Source organism: Pristis pectinata, chromosome 5, assembly GCF_009764475.1.
Source record: "Pristis pectinata isolate sPriPec2 chromosome 5, sPriPec2.1.pri, whole genome shotgun sequence".
NCBI classification, from domain to species: Eukaryota; Metazoa; Chordata; class Chondrichthyes; order Rhinopristiformes; family Pristidae; genus Pristis; species Pristis pectinata.
The window spans coordinates 62,494,724-62,515,688 of NC_067409.1; the positions used below are offsets into that span (position 1 = coordinate 62,494,724).

At 39.8% G+C, this 20,965-nt stretch overlaps 1 protein-coding gene across 1 annotated transcript in view; it reads right to left on the reverse strand.

Annotated features, from left to right (window-relative positions):
- The window catches only part of dgkb (diacylglycerol kinase, beta), a 589,337-nt gene that overhangs the window by 23,038 nt on the left and 545,334 nt on the right, over window positions 1-20,965 (reverse strand). The window contains exons 23-24 of the mRNA XM_052015544.1: window positions 20,295-20,415; window positions 16,793-16,853 (exon numbers count right to left, since the gene is read on the reverse strand). Of these exons, the coding sequence (XP_051871504.1) occupies window positions 16,793-16,853; window positions 20,295-20,415 (182 nt within the window). The remainder of the gene's footprint in view (window positions 1-16,792; window positions 16,854-20,294; window positions 20,416-20,965) is intronic.

Below are 20,965 nucleotides of genomic sequence, written 5' to 3' on the forward strand. Positions count from 1 at the left end.
CTGGCAGCATGACTAAAGTAATCCTAGTCAATATGCCACACACTCAGTAGTAAGTTACATATAATTAGGCCAACAAAAACAAAAGACTGACACAAGCTTAAAGAATATGCTCCAATATTTTAGAGATGTGGGGCTCACTGTACTCCATAGAGTCAATTCATCAGCAAATTATAATCAGAGGCCAAAGCAGATTTCAGACATCTTATTCAGTTTTGATAAGATGTTTACATTAAGCTTTCCTTAGTGATTGTTACTTTGAACCATGCAAGGGTAACCAAATCAACCACGGTGCTAACATATATTGGTGTTATTTTAATTCAGAACTTACAAGAATTATTATCCAAATGGAGCACTTTAGTTACAAATCTATCAGGATGCAGCTGGTCTACCTAGGGAACAGTGCATTGCTGCTGAATGATTCTGCTGTATTACTTCAATGCATATTTCATCTTTTCAGTCTTATTTCACACGGTATCTTTTCCACAAATTTCTCAATGTGTTTTTGATGCAGTCAAAGCAGAACAAAATATTTAAATGGATTAAAACACAAACAAGTTAAGTTTCCAACTCACTGGTCGCAACTGTCTAATCTTTACCATGGACATACAATGCCATTATATCTCCATCCCACATTGAAAGGGTTGGGGGCCCACTACTGCTTCCTTAAACAGAGTTCCCCTCCACCAACATATTCATGCACCTGGCTGAACTCATTATCACATAGAACACAGACCAGTACAGCACAGGAACAGACCCTTCGGCCCATGGTCTGTGCTGACCATGATGCTAAATTAAACTAATCCCATCTGCCTGCACATGATCCATATCCCTCCATTCCCTGCATGTTCATGTGTCTGTCTAAATGCCCCTTAAATGGCACGATCATATCTGCTTACACCACCACCCCAGCAGCCCGTTCCAGGCACCCACAACTCTCTGTATAAAAAAACTTGCCTTGCACATCTCTTTTAAACTTTCACTTTATGCCCTCTCGTACTTGACATTTCCACCCTGGGAGAAAGACTTTGACTATCCACCCTATCCATGCTTCTCATAATTTTATAAACTTCTATCAGCTCTCCCCTCAGTCTCCAACACTGCAGAGAAAACAATCCAAATTTGTCCAATCTCTCCTTATAGCTAATACTCTCTAATCCAGGCAACATCCTGGTGAAACCCTATTGCACTTTCATCTTTCCTGTAATGGGGCAACCAGAAATGAATGCAATACTCCATATGTGGCCTAACCAAAGTTTTATACAGCTTCACCATGACTTCTCAACTTTTATATTCAGTGCCCCAACTGATGAAGGCAAGCATGTAGTCCTTCTTTACCACTCTATCTACTTATGTTGCCACTTTCGGGGAGCAATGGACTTGCACCCCAAGATCCTTCTGTATGTCGGAGACACAAAAATCAATGCCCCTGAAGGTCCTGCCATTTACTGTAGACTTTCCCCTTACATATGATCTCCCAAAGTGCCACACCTCATACTTGTCTGGATTAAACTCTATCTGCCATTTCGTCATCCATATTTCCAACTTTTCTATACCTTGCTGTATCCTTTGATAATTTTCTTCACTATCCTTAACTCCACAAATTTTTGTGCTGTCTGCAAACTTACTAACCATCTACATTTTTATTCAAATGATTTACATATCTCATAAACAACGGAGGTCCTAGCACTGATCCCTGCAGAACACTACTGGTCATAGACCTCCAGTCAGAGAAACACCCCTCCACCACTACACTCTGTCTTCTATGGCCCTGCTAATTTTGAATCCAAACTACCATGAAGAATCTTGTCAAATGCCTCACTAAAGTCCATATAGACAACATTCACTGCTGTACCCTTATTGATCACCTTTGTCACCTCCACAAAAAAAAAACTCAATCAATTTCATAAGACATGACCTGCCCTGCATAAAGCCATACTGACTATCCTTAATAAGCCTATGCTTTTCCAAATATGAGTAAATCCTATCCCTAGGAATCCTCTCCAATAGCTCACTGATGTAAGGCTCACCAGCCTATAATTTGCTGGATTATCCCTATTGCCCTTCTTAAACAAAGAAACAATATTAGCTATTCTCCAGTCCTCTGGGCTTGCCTCACATTGAAGAATGTCTCCTTCAACCCCTCAACCCCTCTCACTTTCTACAAATCTAAGGGGTAACTATGGGATCTTACATGCGCCCAGGTTACGCCTATCCTTTTCTGGATTACATGGAACAGTCTTTGTTTCAGTCCTACTCTGGCCCCTTCCCTCAACTCTTCTGCCACTTTACTGACACCTGTATTGATGTTGCCTCATTACATTTTCTGCAAATTTCCACCCAGCTTTCGCCTTCCATTTCTGACTCTTCCCTTCTATTTCTGGATGTCCCTGTCTTCTTCTCAGGGGTTAGGTTGGAGACAAACATCTATTACACGCCCTTGATGCAGAGCCTCAACCCAAAACGTCAGCAGTTCCTTTCTCACCACAGATGCTGTTTGACTTGCTGAGTTCCTCCGGCAATTTATGTTTTGATCCATTATAAGCCTTCAGACCCCCACAGCTATCACCACTATACTTCCTGCCTCCTGCTAGGACTCATTCTACAAGTTCCTCCATCTCTATTGTAGTTACTCCATTGACAAGAGTTTACACAAAGGTGCCTCCAAGATGTCTTCTTTCTTCCTGAACCATGGCCTCCCATCTACCACAGTTGACAGAGTCCTTGACTACATTTTATCTATTTCCCACATCTCTGCTTTCATCTCTTCTCCTCCTGAACAGAGCAAAGACTCCTCTGGTCCACACCTTCCACCCCAGCAGCCTTTGCATTCAACAGGTCATCCTTTGCAATTTTCGCCAGCTTCCACACTTTCACCGCCAGACACACCTTCCCCTCCCCTTTTTAACAATTCAAAAGAATCGTTCCCTTCATGACTCCCTGGTCCATTCTTCCATCCCCAGTAATCATACCCATTCTTACGGTACTTTCCCGTGGAACTGCAGGTGATATAACACCTGGCATTTTACCCCTTCCCTTCCCACTGCATAGGGGCCCAAACAATCCTTCCAAGTGAGACAGGAATTCACTTGCATTTCTTTCAATCTAGTCTACTGCATTGGATATTCACAATGTGGTCTCCTCTACATTGAGGACATGAATTGGATGACCACTATGTAGGGCAATAATGTTCAGTCTGAAGAGGCAACTTAAAACTCCCTTTTGCGTGCCATTTCTTCATTCATTCCTACTCTGACTTACCTTTTGGTGGCCTCCTGAACTGTTATAGGGCCCAATGTAAGCTTGAGGGACAGCACATCATCTTCAGTGTGGGGCATGTTACAGCCTTCCAGACTCAATATCGAATTCTCTACCTTCAGGTAATTCATTTTGTCTGTATCAGAACTAACCATTTCTGCTGTAAGTAATCCATCTGTGATAGTAGCTCAACTATTCTCTCTCCATCTCTCTCTTCTATCTCCTCCCCTCTGAACCTCCGTCCTCACAACTTATCTCTATGGCACCCTGGCCTCAACCTATCAGAGATATTCCATCTGTTCCCTCCATCTATCCCCATCCACACTGCAATGTAAAACTAATGCTTTTCTGCTTCTTCAGTTCTCACACAATACCTTCACCCTAAAATGTTAACTCTATTTCTCTTTGTATTGATACTGCTTGACCAGCAGAGTGTTTTTTAGCATTTTCTTTTTATATAACAAGTATATTCATCTATACAGACCAGACCAAAGTTTCATCCCAGTAATAAACATACCAATACTGCTAATTTTATTTCAATGATTTGAAATTGACATAAGATAAAGTATACCAAAGTATGCTGATTTGAATACTAAGACTGAGTAGTACTAGACTTAGTTTGAGTGCCTCTTTGTCTGCTGTTGAAACTGTACAGAAGCAAGAGGGTCAACAGATGGGATGAAAGGGTGGTAGTAGGAATCTACTCCTCCAGGTTAACTCCTAAACCAAGTTAAACGTTACCCTATAGAATCAACTAAAAAGTAAAACACGTATTAGTCTGCAATCCCATCATCGGCTGTGTATGCATACAGTCCTGTTAATGTAATATAATGTCCCGAGATGCTTCACAGGAATGCTATTAAGAAAAAATCACTCTGAGACAAATAAGCTGGCATTCGAACAGAAAACATAGCTTTGTGAGGGAGATTGGCTTTATGGATCAAATGAAAGAAGGTAGGGAATGTGGGGAGAATATAATGGGATGAATGTAGGATTAGATTGATGCATAATGGTCAGCACAGATGGAGTGGGCCAGAGGGCCTACTTCTGTGCTATGTGACTCTATGATTCTATGAAGGACAGGGGGGAGGTTTAAGGTGAAAATTCCAGATCCTAGGACTTGAGCAGGAGAAGAACATCTGCCAAATGAAATCAAGAATGTGCAAGAGTCCAGAAATAGAATGTAGAAATCGCATGTGGGCATGGGACTAGCAAAGATCACAGGCAGGGAGAGGGGTTTGGTGTGTGAGCAGAGTCTGTGCAGAAATTTGAACACAAGGATGAGAGTTTTAAATTAAATTAGGAAATGCTGGAAACACTCGGCAGACCAAGCAGCGTCAGTGGAGGGAGAAGCAGAGTCAACACATCAGGTTGATGTTTTTTCCATCAGAACAGTTAATTTTAAACTTGTGCTGTTGCTGGGATGTAATGCAGGTTAGCACACATGGGCTGAATGGAGAGGTGTGGGCTGAGATGCAGCAAGCAGAGTTTTAGATGTGCTCAGGTTTATGGAGGGTGGAAAGTGGGAGATAAGCCAGGAGAACACTGGAATAGCTTGATTAGTAACGGCATGGTCTGCTCCTATGCTATACTCCATAATCTAATCTTTTACTCACTATCCACATGCTTTTAACATTCCTCTCTTTTCAAGTACCACCTAACTGTCTCTAAAAGAATTATGGATTTTGCTTCAGTTACAGCTAATGGAGGAAAGTTGCACATTTTGAGAAAGCTTTTATCTAAATCTTTTTTTTTCCCAGTTGCTCTTTCAATTAATTTTGTGATTATCTTAGGCTAAGTCTGTCATTACTGTGTCACCAACCAGAGGGAAGTATATACTATAATCTATAATATCATAAACCACTGTAATCAGAAGATGTCTGGAAGATCTGGAGTGAAACATGATCGTGACCATTTCTGACACATCCTGGCATGGGTCAAGCTTGTCTATCAATATGACCTCTGTAATGCGTGTTTAGCAAGGAATGTCATTCCCTATACATCATTTTGGATCATTGCCAGAGAAATTGAGCGTGACCAATGTTGGTCATTTCTGGAATAACCAGATTTTACGAGAATTGTGCTGCATACAATCTTACTAAAGTAAGTTTTAGACTTGCCTTTAATAGCTGGGCTCCCATGTTAGCACCAAACTCCACCTGTCAATCCCATGATTTGCCCACTGGCCCAGCTGTCTAATCACATCTATTTTGACTGCACATTTCTCCCCAGCCCAGAGATTTCTCTTTGGTAACAAGGTCAACTGCTGCCATTTACAACAGCAGGGATTGCACAGTTCACTATCAGTAATGCATCTCTCTTTTTACAATGCCATAATAATCCTTTTTAGTGCTATCCTTCCTGGGAACACATCCCGAGAGCAAAACAAGGTACCAGTGCACCTAATGAGGATGAATTTCTAAACTAATATTCTGAAGAAGGGCAGTGGTGCAGCTAGTAAAGTTGCTGCTCAGAGCACTTGTGACCGGGTTCAATGTGACCTTTGGTGCTGTCTGTGTGGGGTTTGTGTGCTCTTCCTGTGACTGCATGGGTTTCCTCTGGGTGCTCCATTTTCCTCTTACGTCACAAAGACGTTCAGGTTGGTAAGGTTAATTGGCCAGTGTAAATTGCCCCTAATGTGTAGGTGAGTGGTAGAAGCTGGGGGAAGTTGTTGGGAACTTGGAGAGAATAAAATGGGATGTGTAGAATTAGTATAAATTGGTGCTTGATGAGCAAACTTGGTGGGCTTGAGGTCCTGTTTTCATGCTGTATGACTCTATGATTGGGCCACTATGTAAAAAAAAACAAGAAAACTGCAGAAATATACAGTATAAAAAGATTTATCATGTCACACTCCTTTTTAAAGGACATTATAAGAAGCTGGTGCTCCAAAGTTGAACTTCATGAAGAGTTCAATGTCAGAACACAGTCAGAATGACTGCAACAAGGAACTCGTCAGAGGTACACATTGATACGAGTGACCTCAGATTAGTTTCATATTGTCCCTCCCCTCCCTGCAACAAGTTGTGCACCACTGCTCTGTATTTTGATCTGCTTCAAATATTTACCCCGTTTGCTCTTTACAGCAGAGAAGGCTGAAAGGGAACCTGATTAGGTATACAATATTATGAGGGGCAATAGATAGGATAGATAGATAGTGAGAAAGTTTTCCCTTTAGCAGAGGCTTTTATAACCAGAGGGCATAGATTTAAGGTAGGAGATGATAGGAGATTTAAAGAAAAAATTGTTCACCCATGGGGTAACTGAAATCTGGAAAGTAATGCCTGAGGAAGTGGAAGAGGTAGCTACTCTCACAACTATTAAGAAGTATTTAGATGAGCATCTGTAATGCTGTGGCATAGAAAACTGCAGGGCAAGTGCTGGAAAATGGGGGTCATATAGTTAGATACTTGATAGCTAGCAAAGACAGAGTGGGCTGAAGGGCCTGCTTCCATGCTGTACGCCTGTATGACAAATGCATTGGACTCTGAATCACTAATAACCCATGAATGTGTAAATAAAAATAGTAAATAAATAAATAAGCATATACATAAATAATAAATAAGATGTAAATAAGTAAATAAATGTTTATGGTTTAAATCAATTGAGGTTGAAGAGATACAGCAAAAATTCCAGAATTATGAAAGGGTAAACAATGAATAACATTCGGGAAAGTCTGGCAAATTGGCAACGTGGAGACCTGAAACATAGGCGGAAGAGTGAAGATGAAAAGTCGAAGAATGCTTTCACATAAAAGGTTATCAAAACATGAAGTAAATGACTGTAAATGTTTATTGAGACAAACATTGTAACAGTTTAAAATCAAATTTCAGAAATAACAGGAAAATTATGACAAAATATGGAGAAAGATCAGGAAAATAGCATTTAAGAAGATAATTCAATTGCAGTAGGATCACATGGGTGAATTGGGTTGAATGACCTCTGCTGTTTTGTAAATTCAATGACATAATAACAAACATTATCATCTCATCAGAGCCAATTTTTTTGACTCGTGGTGAATGGAAGAGAGGGCTGAAAATAGAAATGCAGTCAGCTATGAGTAAAAATAAAACTTATTAAATAGTTTTAAATGATTCAACATTTATGATTTAAATTTGCAATCATCCTTCTAAATTGCCCCAAATTACACCAAGAAAAGATACAAAAGACAGACTTAGGTTGATGAAGCCATCTTCAATTCTGTGAACTGGCAACTTTCTTCATAGAATAAATTTTGGCTTGAAGTCAGTGGTTCTAACCGATGCAGCAGACTCAATGGCTCCAAGTAAAGAAGCTACGGATAAAATAGGTCAGATGTTGTCTTGTTCATTGAATGTTCCTCAAATTTCTGTTGTGCCAATGGTGAATGCAGTAAATGAGATCCTGCTAATCCTTGGCCAACTTTTGAATTTCCAACACTCAAGTGGAAGCCTTTAAAACTGATCTGCTTACATGGGTTGAGAAATTTAAAATGGGATGGTCACATGAGACTCATTAATGTTAATGGTTTGTTCAAAATGCAGGTGAGGCTCTACATATCCTTCAAGTCACCATACCTGTCTATAGGAATTCCCTATGCAATTAATTAAAGGATCCTAATAAAGAAATAGTGTGATTTCTTTTAACATTTATTAAAAAGGTAACACTTAATTTGATTGAAAATTTCTAATACAATATCATGTTAAATTGAAGGCAAACAAAAATGCACATCATGAATTCTTTTATCAGAAATTCTGTCTATCTTGTTATTGTGTGGTATTGTAAGTGCTAGGTCAATGGCCTTAGTTGAGTGGAGAGCAATTTTAACGGGGTATGGGTATTGTGAGAAGGTCTACAATCTACAGTAAATCACTTGGGACCACACAGGATGAGATTTTAACTCTTACACATCAGTTGCATTGACTCTATCAGCTTTCGATCTGAATATGGGAGGGAATTTGACTAGCAGGATAATCCCAGTCAGGACCTAAAGGAAGAGTCTTAATTTTCTAGGATGCTTTTGGTCCCAATTCCTCTTTTCACCATTGTGGCCTGGTGAGGATGAGAGTCAAGTGTGAACTAGAAATAGGAACAACAGCTTTTTGCACATGGCTTTGTGTTAAAATGGCAGTCAAGCCTCAATGATATCACTGATACCTAATCTGCACACTTAATGGTAGATCTTCCATGTCATACCTCAGAAAAGTAGATTAAGCTTGCAAACCGTGGTAAATCATCAGAGCTGGGTGGGTAAATTGTACTAGCCATTTTCACATCTACATTCTAATTATCCTTTATTTTAACTCTCACTTAAAATTAATCATCACAAGTCTTTTCCTTTACTGTCCTTACTAACAAGTCTGGATGGACTAATGCCATAAACTGAAATTGTTACACCTAATATCAACAGCAAACTTTTCAAAAATATTTATTGAATGAGCATTGCTCTGGGGTTCAGAAAGAAAGACATTTTTGTTGCAGATAGATAAAAGCTCTTAAAGTGAGAAAGGCAATAGCCTTAATAGTGGATTGACAAAAAAGGAGTGATGTTGTAACTGATATCAGCAAATCTTCATAAGAACATGGGCAGGAATGGACTACACAGTCCCTTAAATATCAATAAGTTGCAGATGCTGGAGATCTAAAATCAAGGCAGAAAACAGTGGAAATGCTCAGCAGGTCAGGCAGCATCAGTGGAAAAAGAAACAGTTAATATTTCAGGTCCAGGACCTTTACCAGAATGGGGAAAGAGAGGAAAACAATATAGTTTTCAGTAGCAAAAAAGGTGGGGACGGCGAGGTAGAACAAAGGAAATAATTCTGATATGGTAAATCCATATGGGTCAATGGGGGCAATAACAAGCATGATACTTCTTTATCTGTGTAATGTGTTATCAAAGTCAATGTCGAGTTTATTATCATATGCACAAGTACACATATGCACGGGCACATAGCATCATAAGATTCACAAGAAAAACATAAATTAAACATAAATTATGCACAACTTTTACAAGAAACAACACAATCAGAACAATAAAAAAACAAAGTCCATTTTAGTGCAAAGTGATCAAAGTGATCATAGTGTTGCTAAACTATAGTGATTATGGTTTTGCCAGTTGGTTCAAGAACAGAATGCTTGAAGGGAAATAACTGTTATTGAACCTGGTGGCATGGGACTTCAGGCTTCTGTACCTCCTGCCCAGTGGTAGTTGCGAAAAGATGGCATGGCCCCGATGATGGGGATTTTTGATGATTGAAGTTGCCTTCCTGAGGCAGTGCCTCCTGTAGATACTACCAAAGGTGGGGTGGGATGTGCCCATCATGTAGTGGGCAGAGTCCACTACTCTCTGCAGCTTCTTAACAGCAATGCAGTGAAGCATGCTCAGCAAGCCAGAATATACAAATAGAAAAAAAAACTTGAGTCAAAATCATGACATTAAAAGTGGCCAGTTTTGATTCAGATAGAAAGAAACAACAAGTTATCTCGTTGGAGAATTCAACATTGAATCTGGAAAGGCTGCAACATGCCCTGATGAAAACTAAGGTATTGTTCCTCAAGCTTGCATTGGGCTTCATTGTCATACTGCAGAAGACCAGAGACAGAAAGGACAGAGTGGAATCAAAGTGGCAGGAAAGAGAAAGCTCACGCTCACTCCTGTGGACCCATTTGGTTTTTCCAGTGTAGAGGTGACCACATTATGAAGACTGAATGCACTACACTAGATCGGAAGAAGTGCGAGTGAATCACTGCTTCACCTGGAAGGAATGTTTGAGTCCCTGGATGGCAGGAAGGAGAGAGGTGAAAGGATAGTTGTTGCAAGTCCTGCGGATTGCTTGGAAAGGTAATATAGGGAGTGGTTGGTGGAGATGAAGAATGGACCAGGGAGTCATGAAGGGAGCAATCCCTTTGGAATGCTGAAAGGGAATGGAGGGGAATGTGTGTCTGATGATAGAATCTTGCTGGACTTGCTGGAAGTTCTGATTCATTGAATGCTAGGCTGGTCAGTTAGAAGGTAGGACCGGAGGAACTCTGTCCTTGCTTCGTTTGGGAGGATCATCTCCAAAAGGCAGAATCCAACCACCTACACTTGGCACTCAGTAGCACTACCACTGCTGTGTGCCCCATATCCTGGGAGACATGACTGACTAGAAACCTAACTAGAGCATCCTCATAAATGCCATGACTACAAGAACATGTCTGAAACTGGGTATCATACTGCAAATGAGTCACTATCTGACACAACAAAGCCTTTCTATTATCTACAAGGCACAAGTCAGGCATGTAATGGAATAGTCTCTTCTTGCCCAGATGAATGCTGCTCCAACAAATCTCATGAAGCTCAACACCATCCAGGACAATCAGTGAGGATAGGCAGCAACACCTCCGCCATGACTATTCTCAACACCGGTGCTCCACAAGGCTGCGTCCTCAGCCCCCTACTCTACTCCCTATACATTCATGACTGTGTGGCCAGATTCTGCTCTAATTCCATCTACAAGTTTGAAGATGACACCACTGTAATGGGCCAAAACTCAAACAATGATGAGTCAGAGTACAGGAAGGAGATAGAGAGCTTAGTGACATGGTTTCATGACAACAACCTCAATGTCAGCAAAACAAAAGAGCTGGTCATTGACCTCAGGAAGGGAGGCAGTAGACAGTAGACATGCACTTGTCTACAGCAATGGTGCTGAGGTCGAGAGGGTTGAGGGCTTCAATTCCCTAGGAGTGAACATCAGCAATAGCCTGTTCCGGTCCAACCACATAGATGCCATGGCCAAGAAATCACACCAGCGCCTCTACTTCCTCAGGAGGCTAAAGAAATTTGGCATCAACCTTTACCAATTTTCATAGATGCACCATAGAAAGCATCCTATCTGAATGCATCACAGCTTGGTATGCCAACTGCTCTGCCTGGGACCGCAAAAAACTGCAGAGAGTTGTGGACATAGCCCAGCACATCACGGAAACCAGCCTCCCCTCCATGGACTCTGTCTATACTTCTCGCTGCCTCGGTAAGGTAGCCATCATCCATCATCGGACACACATAATCAAAGACCCCACCTACCCTGGACATTCTCTCTTCTCTCCCCTCTCATCAGGCAGAAGATACAAAAGCCTGAAAGCATGTACCACCAGGCTCAAGGACAGCTTCTACCCTGCTGTTATAAGACTATTGAACTGTTCCCTAGTATGATAAGATTGACTCTTGTCCTCACAATCTACCTCGTTATGACATTATTGTCTACCTGCACTGCACCTTCTCTGTAGCTGTTACACTTTATTCTGCATTCTGTTATTGTTTTACTTTGTACTACTTCAATGCACTGTAATGAATTGATCTGTATGAATGCTATGCCAGACAAGCTTTTCACTATACCTCAGTACATGTGACAATAATAAACCAATTCCAATTCATTGGCACCTTATCCACCATCCTAAACATTCATTCCCTCTTCCACGGGTGCATAGCCATTACTCACCCTTGCTACTCAGACAACACCTCCAAAGCCCATGATATCTACTACCAAGGAGGGCTAAGGCAGCAGATGCAGAGGTACACCAACATCCGCAGATTCTCCTGTATGTCACACTCCATCCTGACTAGGAAATATATCTCTGGTCTTTCATTGCCACTAGTTCTAAATCCTGGAACTCTCTACTCAACAGCATTGTGAAAGTATCTGCCAGACTGTAATGGATCAAGAACGCAGCTCATCCCCAACTTCTCAAAGGCAATTAGAGACCAGCAATAAATGCTGGCCTTGCCAAACATATCCAGATCCCGGAAAGTTTAATTAAAACATCTACATAAGAACAAATCCAGGAGGTTTTGTTCTCCCAACATATAGTATGATATATATTGTATTGTATTATCATATCATATAATAATGATCATTATTTTAATATAATACAAATTTTATGATATGGGTTATACTACCTGCAAGGGGAGTAGAAACAGATGCACTTGAAAGGCAAATGGATTACATTGCTATAAGGAAAGCCAGAGCAGCTGGAGTTACTGAGTGGTACTTTCACAGGATTGAGCCTGATGGTCAGAACAGCTCCTTTTTGTGCTGTACCATGCTATTATTCCATGGAAAAGGTGCCTTGTGGCTAGCTAATGATTGTAGTGAGCACCCCAAACTGTTTTCATGGGAGATCTCAGTCCTGAACCATTGGTCACATTTCAAACAATTTATTGAAAGGAGTGGTATACAGTTCATCCATTGCAGGTATGTAAAGAATTTAAACTGGAGTTAATCCTCATTTAAGGTCAACAAAAAGGTAAAAGTCATTAATTGATTTTTGAGGCACTGATGTTCCTCCTGCTGCATGAAAAATCACTTTTATACCAAAAATGTACTTGTTTTTGAGTTGCCAGAGACTATCTCTTAAAGAACCACTGCCAAGCCCAATCCATATATTCTGCTGTTCAGAAATTGAAATAGGATCCTACAACTGTGTTGAATTCCTAGGGCATAGGCAATATCGCCTCTGACTCATGTGGGAGCAGCAAGTGAAATTCACCCTGAAAATGTCATTTCATAACCTGAAAACCAGAGGCAATTAATGCTATGCCAATTAAATGTTCCAACAGAGTAGATAAATTTTAAGTGCAGAAAAGTCAAAGGTTATAACAGTGAATGCAGGAAGAGATGTTGAAATCTGATAATTCTAATACTGAGAATAAATTGGAAATGTTTTGGCAAGGAACTCATCAGTCAAGGATGAAGAACAAATTAAGGAACAAATTGAACAATTGTTTGAATATCAGGAGAAAACCCTTACTTAACCTTTTTCCAGGAGATGTAATGGGCCAGTATAGTCATCTACAGGACAGACTGCACATGGTTTGTAACATTGTTTTAACCAGCTGCTCAATTTCACTTTGACATGTTTCTTCTCCACTGACCACTCTTCAGCTTGTCAATCTCAGGAACATAAGAGCAGGAGTGAATCATTTAGCCTGGTCCATGTAGCTTGTCCAATAGTTTAATACCCTTAGTTCAGGAAATACTATTGGATGGAGGTCTATTATAAATTACATTATTAAAATTTCCAGTGATTGCATCCACACAAAATTTACAAATTGATGATCAGCTATATAATTCCTAATGGGTGTGTAGAAGACATGTTGCTGTGGAAGTGCAAGTTTGATCCTCCATCTATGCTAATTTATTGGAAACTCTCAAGCATAAATGGATACTTAACACTGACAATAATCAAGTCATATTTGATCAACTTCAATAGTCTAAAAGCTTAACACTGTTTTTGCTGGCAGTGAAATAAGCCAGAAATATGAAATAGATTGAAAATTTAGTTGCATTTCAGACAAAATAACATTTGATTTCTGGAGACCTTTCTGCCTACCTTCATGCAAGATATAATCAGAAGTACTCAGCACAATGCCAAAATCCCATCTAAAATTTGACTTTGAACTACCTTGTGGCTCCGCAGAGGTAGGTGTGATTGTTGCCACCCTGCTCAATTACCTGTAAGCAATATTCATTGGCTCATTGAGTCCTACAGTCCACTCTGAGGAATCTAGATACTGGAGGTCTTTTATTTCTTGGTACCAATTGAGAGGCAACATCAATTCTATACCAAAGATAGGTTATGGGTTAAACTCTAACTCAGCTGCAGTCAGGGTGAGGAAATCCAGTGGTATTTCCATACTGCTGAGCCAAGCAATAATAGAGTCCTAAGCAAAGAAACAGGCTTTTTGGTTCAATTCATCAACGCCCTCCAAGGTGTCTTCCTGAACTAGTCTCACATGCCTGCATTTGGTCCATATACCTCTAAACCTTTGCTATCCACATACCTGTCCAAGTGTCTTTTCAATGTTGTAATTGTACCCACCTCAACCACTTCCTCTCGCAGCTCATTCCATACACCTGCCACCCTCTACATGGAAAAAGTTGCCCCGCAGGTTCCTTTTCAATCTTTCCCCTCTCACCTTAAACCTATGCTCTCTTATTTTATGCTCCCCTACCCAGGGTGAAAGACTGTGATCATCCATCTTAGCTATTCCCTTCATGACTTTATAAACCTCTATAGGGTCAACCCTCAGCTTCCTTTGCTTCAGGGAAAACTGTCCCAGCCTATCCAGTCTCTTACTACTCAAGCCCTCCAGTCCTGGCAATATCCTCGTGAATCTTTTCTGCACCCTCTCTAGCTTAATCACATCCTTCTTATGCTATGGTGACCAGAACTGTACACAATATTCCAGATGCAATCTCACCACTGTTGTTGGTAGAATCTCAGATGGTGACAAGGAGGCGTACAGGAGTGAGATAGATCGGCTGATTGAATGGAGTCGAAACAACAACCTCGCACTCAACATCAGCAAGACCAAGGAACTGATTGTCGACTTCAGGAAAGGGAAGTCGGGAGAGTACACATCAGTCCTCATTGAGGGGTCAGCAGTGAAAAGGATGAGCAGCTTCAAGTTCCTGGGTGTCAACATCTCGGAGGATCTATCCTGGGCCCAACACATTGATGCAATCATGAAGAAGGCACGCCAGCGGCTCTACTTTGCTAGGAGTTTGAGGAGATTTGGTATATCATCAAAGAGTCTTACAAATTTCTATAGACGTACAGTGGAGAAATTCTAACTGGTTGCATCACAGCCTGGTACGGAGGCTCCAATGTGCAGGATCGAAAGAGGCTTCAGAGGGTTGCAGACTCAGCCAGCTCCATCACGGGCACAACCATTCCCACCATTGAGGACATCTTCAAGAGGTGGTGCCTCAAGAAGGCAGCATCCATCACTAAGGACGCTCACCATCCGGGACATGCCCTGTTCTCATTAGTACCATCAGGGAGGAGGTGCAGGAGCCTGAAGACCCACATACAACGATCCTGAAGTCCCACACTCAACGATTCAGGAACAGCTTCTATGACTCTATGACTCTACCTGTGTCACCACTTTTAGAGAATTAATCATTTACAGTGGGAAGGAGAAGAAAAGATTCTAGAGAAACCAAAGATGGAGATAAAGATGTAGATCAGCCATGAATAGTGGAACAGATACAAGAGACACGAAGTCCAACTTCTATTCCCATGCTTTGGGGTGGAAACATCCTTATCCTCTTCCTCTCACGAATGTCACTGGCAGGCCATAGATTTGTGTTTGGATGTGATTAAAAGACTTTCGGTTTGGCTTTTCAAGATTACCTCATCAATATCACATTGCTGTTTGGAGGACCTGAAGTGTCCAAATTGGCTGTCACACTTCTTACTTTACAACATTCCACTTAATTAATTGTAAGTGCTCTGGGGCATACTCAGATTATAAAAAGTCCAAAGGAAAAAAACATTCATATGCCTAACACCCTATTTTTCCACATGAACAAGACAGTTGGCAATTTTCACTCCAAATTCTATGCAACTATTTATAATTAGAGACTGGTTTGATTCTCAAACTCTGTATGAAAGGATGACCTTCCCTTTGTTGTTTATTCATAGGAAAGCAGTATTGAATAAAAATACTTGCACATATGGAGCATCAAACACACTGAAATATTTCAAAGTGTTTTACATAATGAGTTGCTTTGGGAGTGTTGTATTTGTGTTGACTGTTGTATTTGTGATAGGAATTAAAACAGCTGAAATTAGAATTATTATTTTTCAGTCATCCGCACGGCCTAAAGGTATCACAATTTACCTGTTTGTTTCCAAGTCAAATACTTCAATGTTTAAACTCTTCTGCCCTTTCTTTTATAACACCATACTTGAAAATGCTGTTTGACAGATTGTCAAGTGTTAAGCTTTCCCTGGAAATCTGCAGTCTTGCAATAGTCCTGTTTGTACTGCTAAGACTTGCAATACAAAACCTGAAATTATCTCTGGGATTCAGAGAAAATGAAAATATAGTCACATAAACTTAACAATTCTGCAGTTATAGGAAAACATTGAAACCAGCATTTAAAAAGAGTAAATACCCAGAAAAGAATTTGGAAACTCACACATGCTCTGCTGAAGAATTCTAGCTGTGATCCGATGTTGCACTCCTCATGGAGTCCAGTGAAGGAGAGTGAACTTGCTACAACTCCCCCACACAATTCTTGCAGAGCCTGTGCCCAGTTAGAACTGATGCAGTTAAAGGAGTTCATTCATCTGAAAAGAGAGGAATGGCTCCAAGGGAGATGGGTACATGTATTTGAATTAAATGGGTTTGCTTAAATGTTTTTAATTGTGTAAAAATGTTTTGCAGTATAAATACTCTAATTTTTAATTTTACAAAGTTGTTAAAATTTTAAATATTTTTAATTACTTTTTATATAGTTTTTGAATGCCTGGGCAGAGCTATGTAAACTCATATTTCACCATCTTCATTTAAAAATGAATTTTTGCATCACTTTAGGTAGTTTTATCTCGAATACAGCACTGAAATGGGCCCTTTAGCCCACCATATTTGTGAAAATATTTTTGACCATCTACACTAATCCCATTTGCCTGTATTAGCTCTGTATCCTTCTATGCCTTGCTAATTTAAGTGCCTGTCTAACATTTTTTCTAGCAGGAATAAATTTCACCATCAACATGTCCTGACCGTGCAAGGGGTTTGCATCCAAGGTTCTCCATCAATCTGCATTGGTAGGAACTTGCTGGTTCTGAAAAACAAAGGAATAAATAACACGTCACAAGAGAACTAATTTAAACTCCTTGTAAAACTACAGCAAAAATCTTTCAATGTCTTTATATTTAATCTCTGATCTTATATGACCTCTACATTCATGCCAGGAACAGCTTATTCACAATGCATTAAGGCACTTGTCCAGTTTTGTGGTTCTGCTCATTTGAATAACTCTTTATAAGCTTTGGATCTGCACCAGCAGATGTGAAAATCTGGAGGGAAGTTTAAATGTGAAGAGATTACTGAACATTGATGCAAATATTGTTTTAGCCTTTTAAGAAGTTTCAAAATTAACTTGAAAAGTTTACAATGCAGAGGGAGGGAAAGGAAAATAAAAGTGAAAGAAAACCCAATGTAAGTAATTAAGTTTGTAGGCAAATAACACTGTATTTGACTTCCTTTTGACAGCTGGCAAAGCCGATGCAGCACAGAATGAGATGAATGTGAATACCATCTACCCTATATTGAGGCTCAAGGTGCCTTCTTGATTTTTATTTATACATTCACAGTCTGTGGGCATGAGGCATTCACTGTTCAATTTCCCAAAGTTCCTGGGGCATCTATATCTTATGAATGAATAATTGAAAAAAAAACTTGAATTAGGTTCCCAGTGTCATGGTGGCAATCAGGCTGAAATGTCTGGGCAGCGAATAGATGAAATCTACATCCTTACCCCATCTGGCCTCTATATGATTCCAGACCCTCCAGTAAGGAGCAAGATCATCTCACCATCTACTACTTCAAGCCTGCTTAGAATTTTGTTTCAATAATATCACTTCTCATTCTTTCAAACTCCAATGATCATTTTAATATTTCATCCTCTCTGCAATAAAGGCCAGATTTCCAGTTTTCTTTTCAATTACTTTCTTATCCATATTCTAACTTTGTGTTTCATATATAACATTACCCAGATCCCTCAGTACTACAGCATTGCATAGTCTTTCTCCATTTAAGTAATATTCTGCTTTTCTTTTCCTCCCATCAATTTGAGCACACAATACACCATCTTTCAAATACTTAGCCAGTCATTTGACCTATCCAAATCCCTTTGCAGACCTTCAGTGTTCCCCGCACTAATGATTGGCCTAATTGTTCATGTGAAACAACAGCCAGCAATATTGGTTCTTCCTCAAGTACAGCCACAGCTTTGGCCATCTATTTCTCTTCAAATCATTCAGTATGTGCTATAATTAATGCCTCATTTTTAATTACGCCTATGCCTGATGTAAGCATTAAAGCACCAAAAGATATATATAGCCAGTTAATGCCAGACAGGATCAGGACCAGGCATTTATTAGTATTGCATTCTTAAAATTCAACATGAAGCAACATACTGTGTGTTATTCAGTGTGAAAGAAGATGATATTGCTCCCGATGGCTAAACTGTTTGACTCATGTGTGCAGCACATAAACTGATATTGCATTGCTAACTAGAAATTAATCAGTAGCAATGTTGTTCCTGTGTTTTAAGTTGGATGTTTTATCCAGCTGCAAATCATAAAACTTTTCCCTGTTAGCTCAGAGCAATTGTTGTTAGTTGGCAGACGCAAAATGTCCTTTGGCTGCTGATTTGCATTGTGTGTCTTTATTCATTGTAAACCTCCTTAACAGTTTGGGTTGGATTCTGTTCTATCTGATCTGTCTTCCATGGTTTTCCCTTAGCCTCAATTATGGGAGCCCAGTCATTCAGGTGTCCTGGCTGCTGGAGCTTTACCATGAGGTAGAGTCACCTGCAAACAGCAATTAGACCCACTCCCAGAAGGGCCTGGTTGCCGTTTGACAGCTTACTTTATCAAAGCCAGTTTTTAACGGTGGTCACTGATAATCAGAGACATTGACAAATGTTAATGTGTAGTATGGATTTATAACTAAAGACTATTACAAAAAATACAAACATGATAAAACTTGTAATGTACTTTAAAGTGCTAGAAATTAATTAAAAACATGAAGATTGAGTAAAAAAAACAGTTACCTTTGCATTCAAGGCCAGTGACCCTGTTCAAATAAATGGGCTGTTCTACAATTGTGCCAAAAAATGCCAGGCAATGACCATCTCCAACAAGACAGTCCAACAGGTTACCCTTTATATTTCAGAGCATTATTATCATGGACTCCCCCAACATCAATATCAATGGGATCACCACTGATCAAAAGTTCAACAAGGCCAGCCATATAAGTATGTAACTATGTGAGCAGAGCAGAAGATGACTATTCTGTGGTGATTGACTCACCTCTAGATACCCCAAAGCCTCTCTGCCATCTACAAAGCATAGGTCAGGAGTGTAATGGAATACTCTCTGCTTGCCTGGACAAGTACAATTCCAACAATTCTTAAGCAGATCAACACCATCCAGGACAAAGCAGTCTGTTTGATTGGTGGTCCATCCACCACCTTAGACATTCATTCCTTCTACCATTAGCACACAGTGGATGTGGTGTGTACCATCTACAGAAGGCACTTCATTATTTGCCTCAACTATTCAGACTGTATCTCCAGAACCCTTGAGCTTTAACCATAAAAATTAACAGGGACCATCTGCAGGTTTCCCTTCAATTCACATACCATTGCTGACTCAGTTTTTCGTCATGACTAGATCTAAATGCTGAAACTCCCTCCCCAAAAGCACTGAGAGAGCTCCTTCACAACAAGGACTGTAGCAGTCCAAGAAGGTGGCTCATCAAGGGCAATTAAGGAAGGATAATAAGTGCCAACTTGCCAGTGGTGCCCAGATTCAGAAAAATGATGCACAAAAGAAAAAAAAGATCAGGAAGGCCAGTGTTTGAGCTCCAGCTTGTCTCCTAGTTCTGCATTGTAATACCCAGGTATGTTCTGTAAAATCTTCAGGTAAAGATCGGTAACATGCATCCAGTTATTAAAAATAAATTAAACCTAAGAAGATGTTAAAAAGGCTTCAGATGTTTGGTTAAAAATCCCTTAGAAATACTGTATTAAAAAGGTATTCTAAATATTTAAAAAAACACATACTTACACACATAAAGGCAATTTAAAACTTTCTCTTTACCCCAAAAGTTTTCAGTCTGGCCCAAAGACTTCACAGATTTTTCATTTTAATATTTTTGCATTAATTCTAGGCTTTAATGAGCCTGAGGCAGGAATGGGAATAACAAGCAGCACAAGAAATTCAGAAGACTTCATTATTGTTGCCAGAAATAACTTGGCAAGGCTGGCTCTCTCAGTTGATTATTCCCTCTGCCTGGTGCATAAGATGACTAAATCAGCCTTCATCAGGCAACCACGGACTACAGTTTATCATTGCTGGATTTAAGACTATAGGCTTCCTTGAAAAAGGTCTGGTAGATTTTGATATGTCAGCATTTAAACATAGTGCTGCTTAATAACCTCAAACCATCTACACTGCCATACCTTGTAGGACTGTTGAGATAGATTGATTCATACCTGATAGTTACCAAGGAGCATTGTGCCAGCCTTTTCCCTGCACTTTTTAACCCAGTGTAGATCTGTCCCATTTCCATGGCCCCTTCCAAACCGATTACTTCAACTAACTGGTCACTTACATCTGAAAAATAAATAGTGAATTTCATAATCCAGGAATGAAACAATGCCTGCAATATGTCATAATTCAATCTAGTCAAAATTTTCTCCTGGTTCCCACTCTGTGTCCAATCCTCATTACAAAACACTTCAGAAAGTTTCATTGCATCAAGATTGATATTTAAGTGCTCCCTTTAGTTGTTTTAGCTGTACAAACACGGAAGGTGCAGCTCTTATAACTGACAAATAGCTGGAATTAAATTCCAATTGTTCCATTAGACAGTATTTTTCACTTTAATAAATACCAAATTGTTTTGAACCCAAATAAGTTCTGAAATGATCGATTCAGTTTTATTCAGAAATACATTCTTTGAAGCTTTGCATTTTTTTTGGACCAAATTCATAGCAGACAATCATTTACCATTGACTCTACTGGAAACACATAGCACATAATGTAAATAGAAATGTCTGGTTATATTTTCCAAGTTTGGTTGTTTAATCTAAAGTGGTCAATTCTGCACCATAAAATATTAGTAGAGAACATCTCTTCACCTCTGATCTCAACTGTTAGGGAT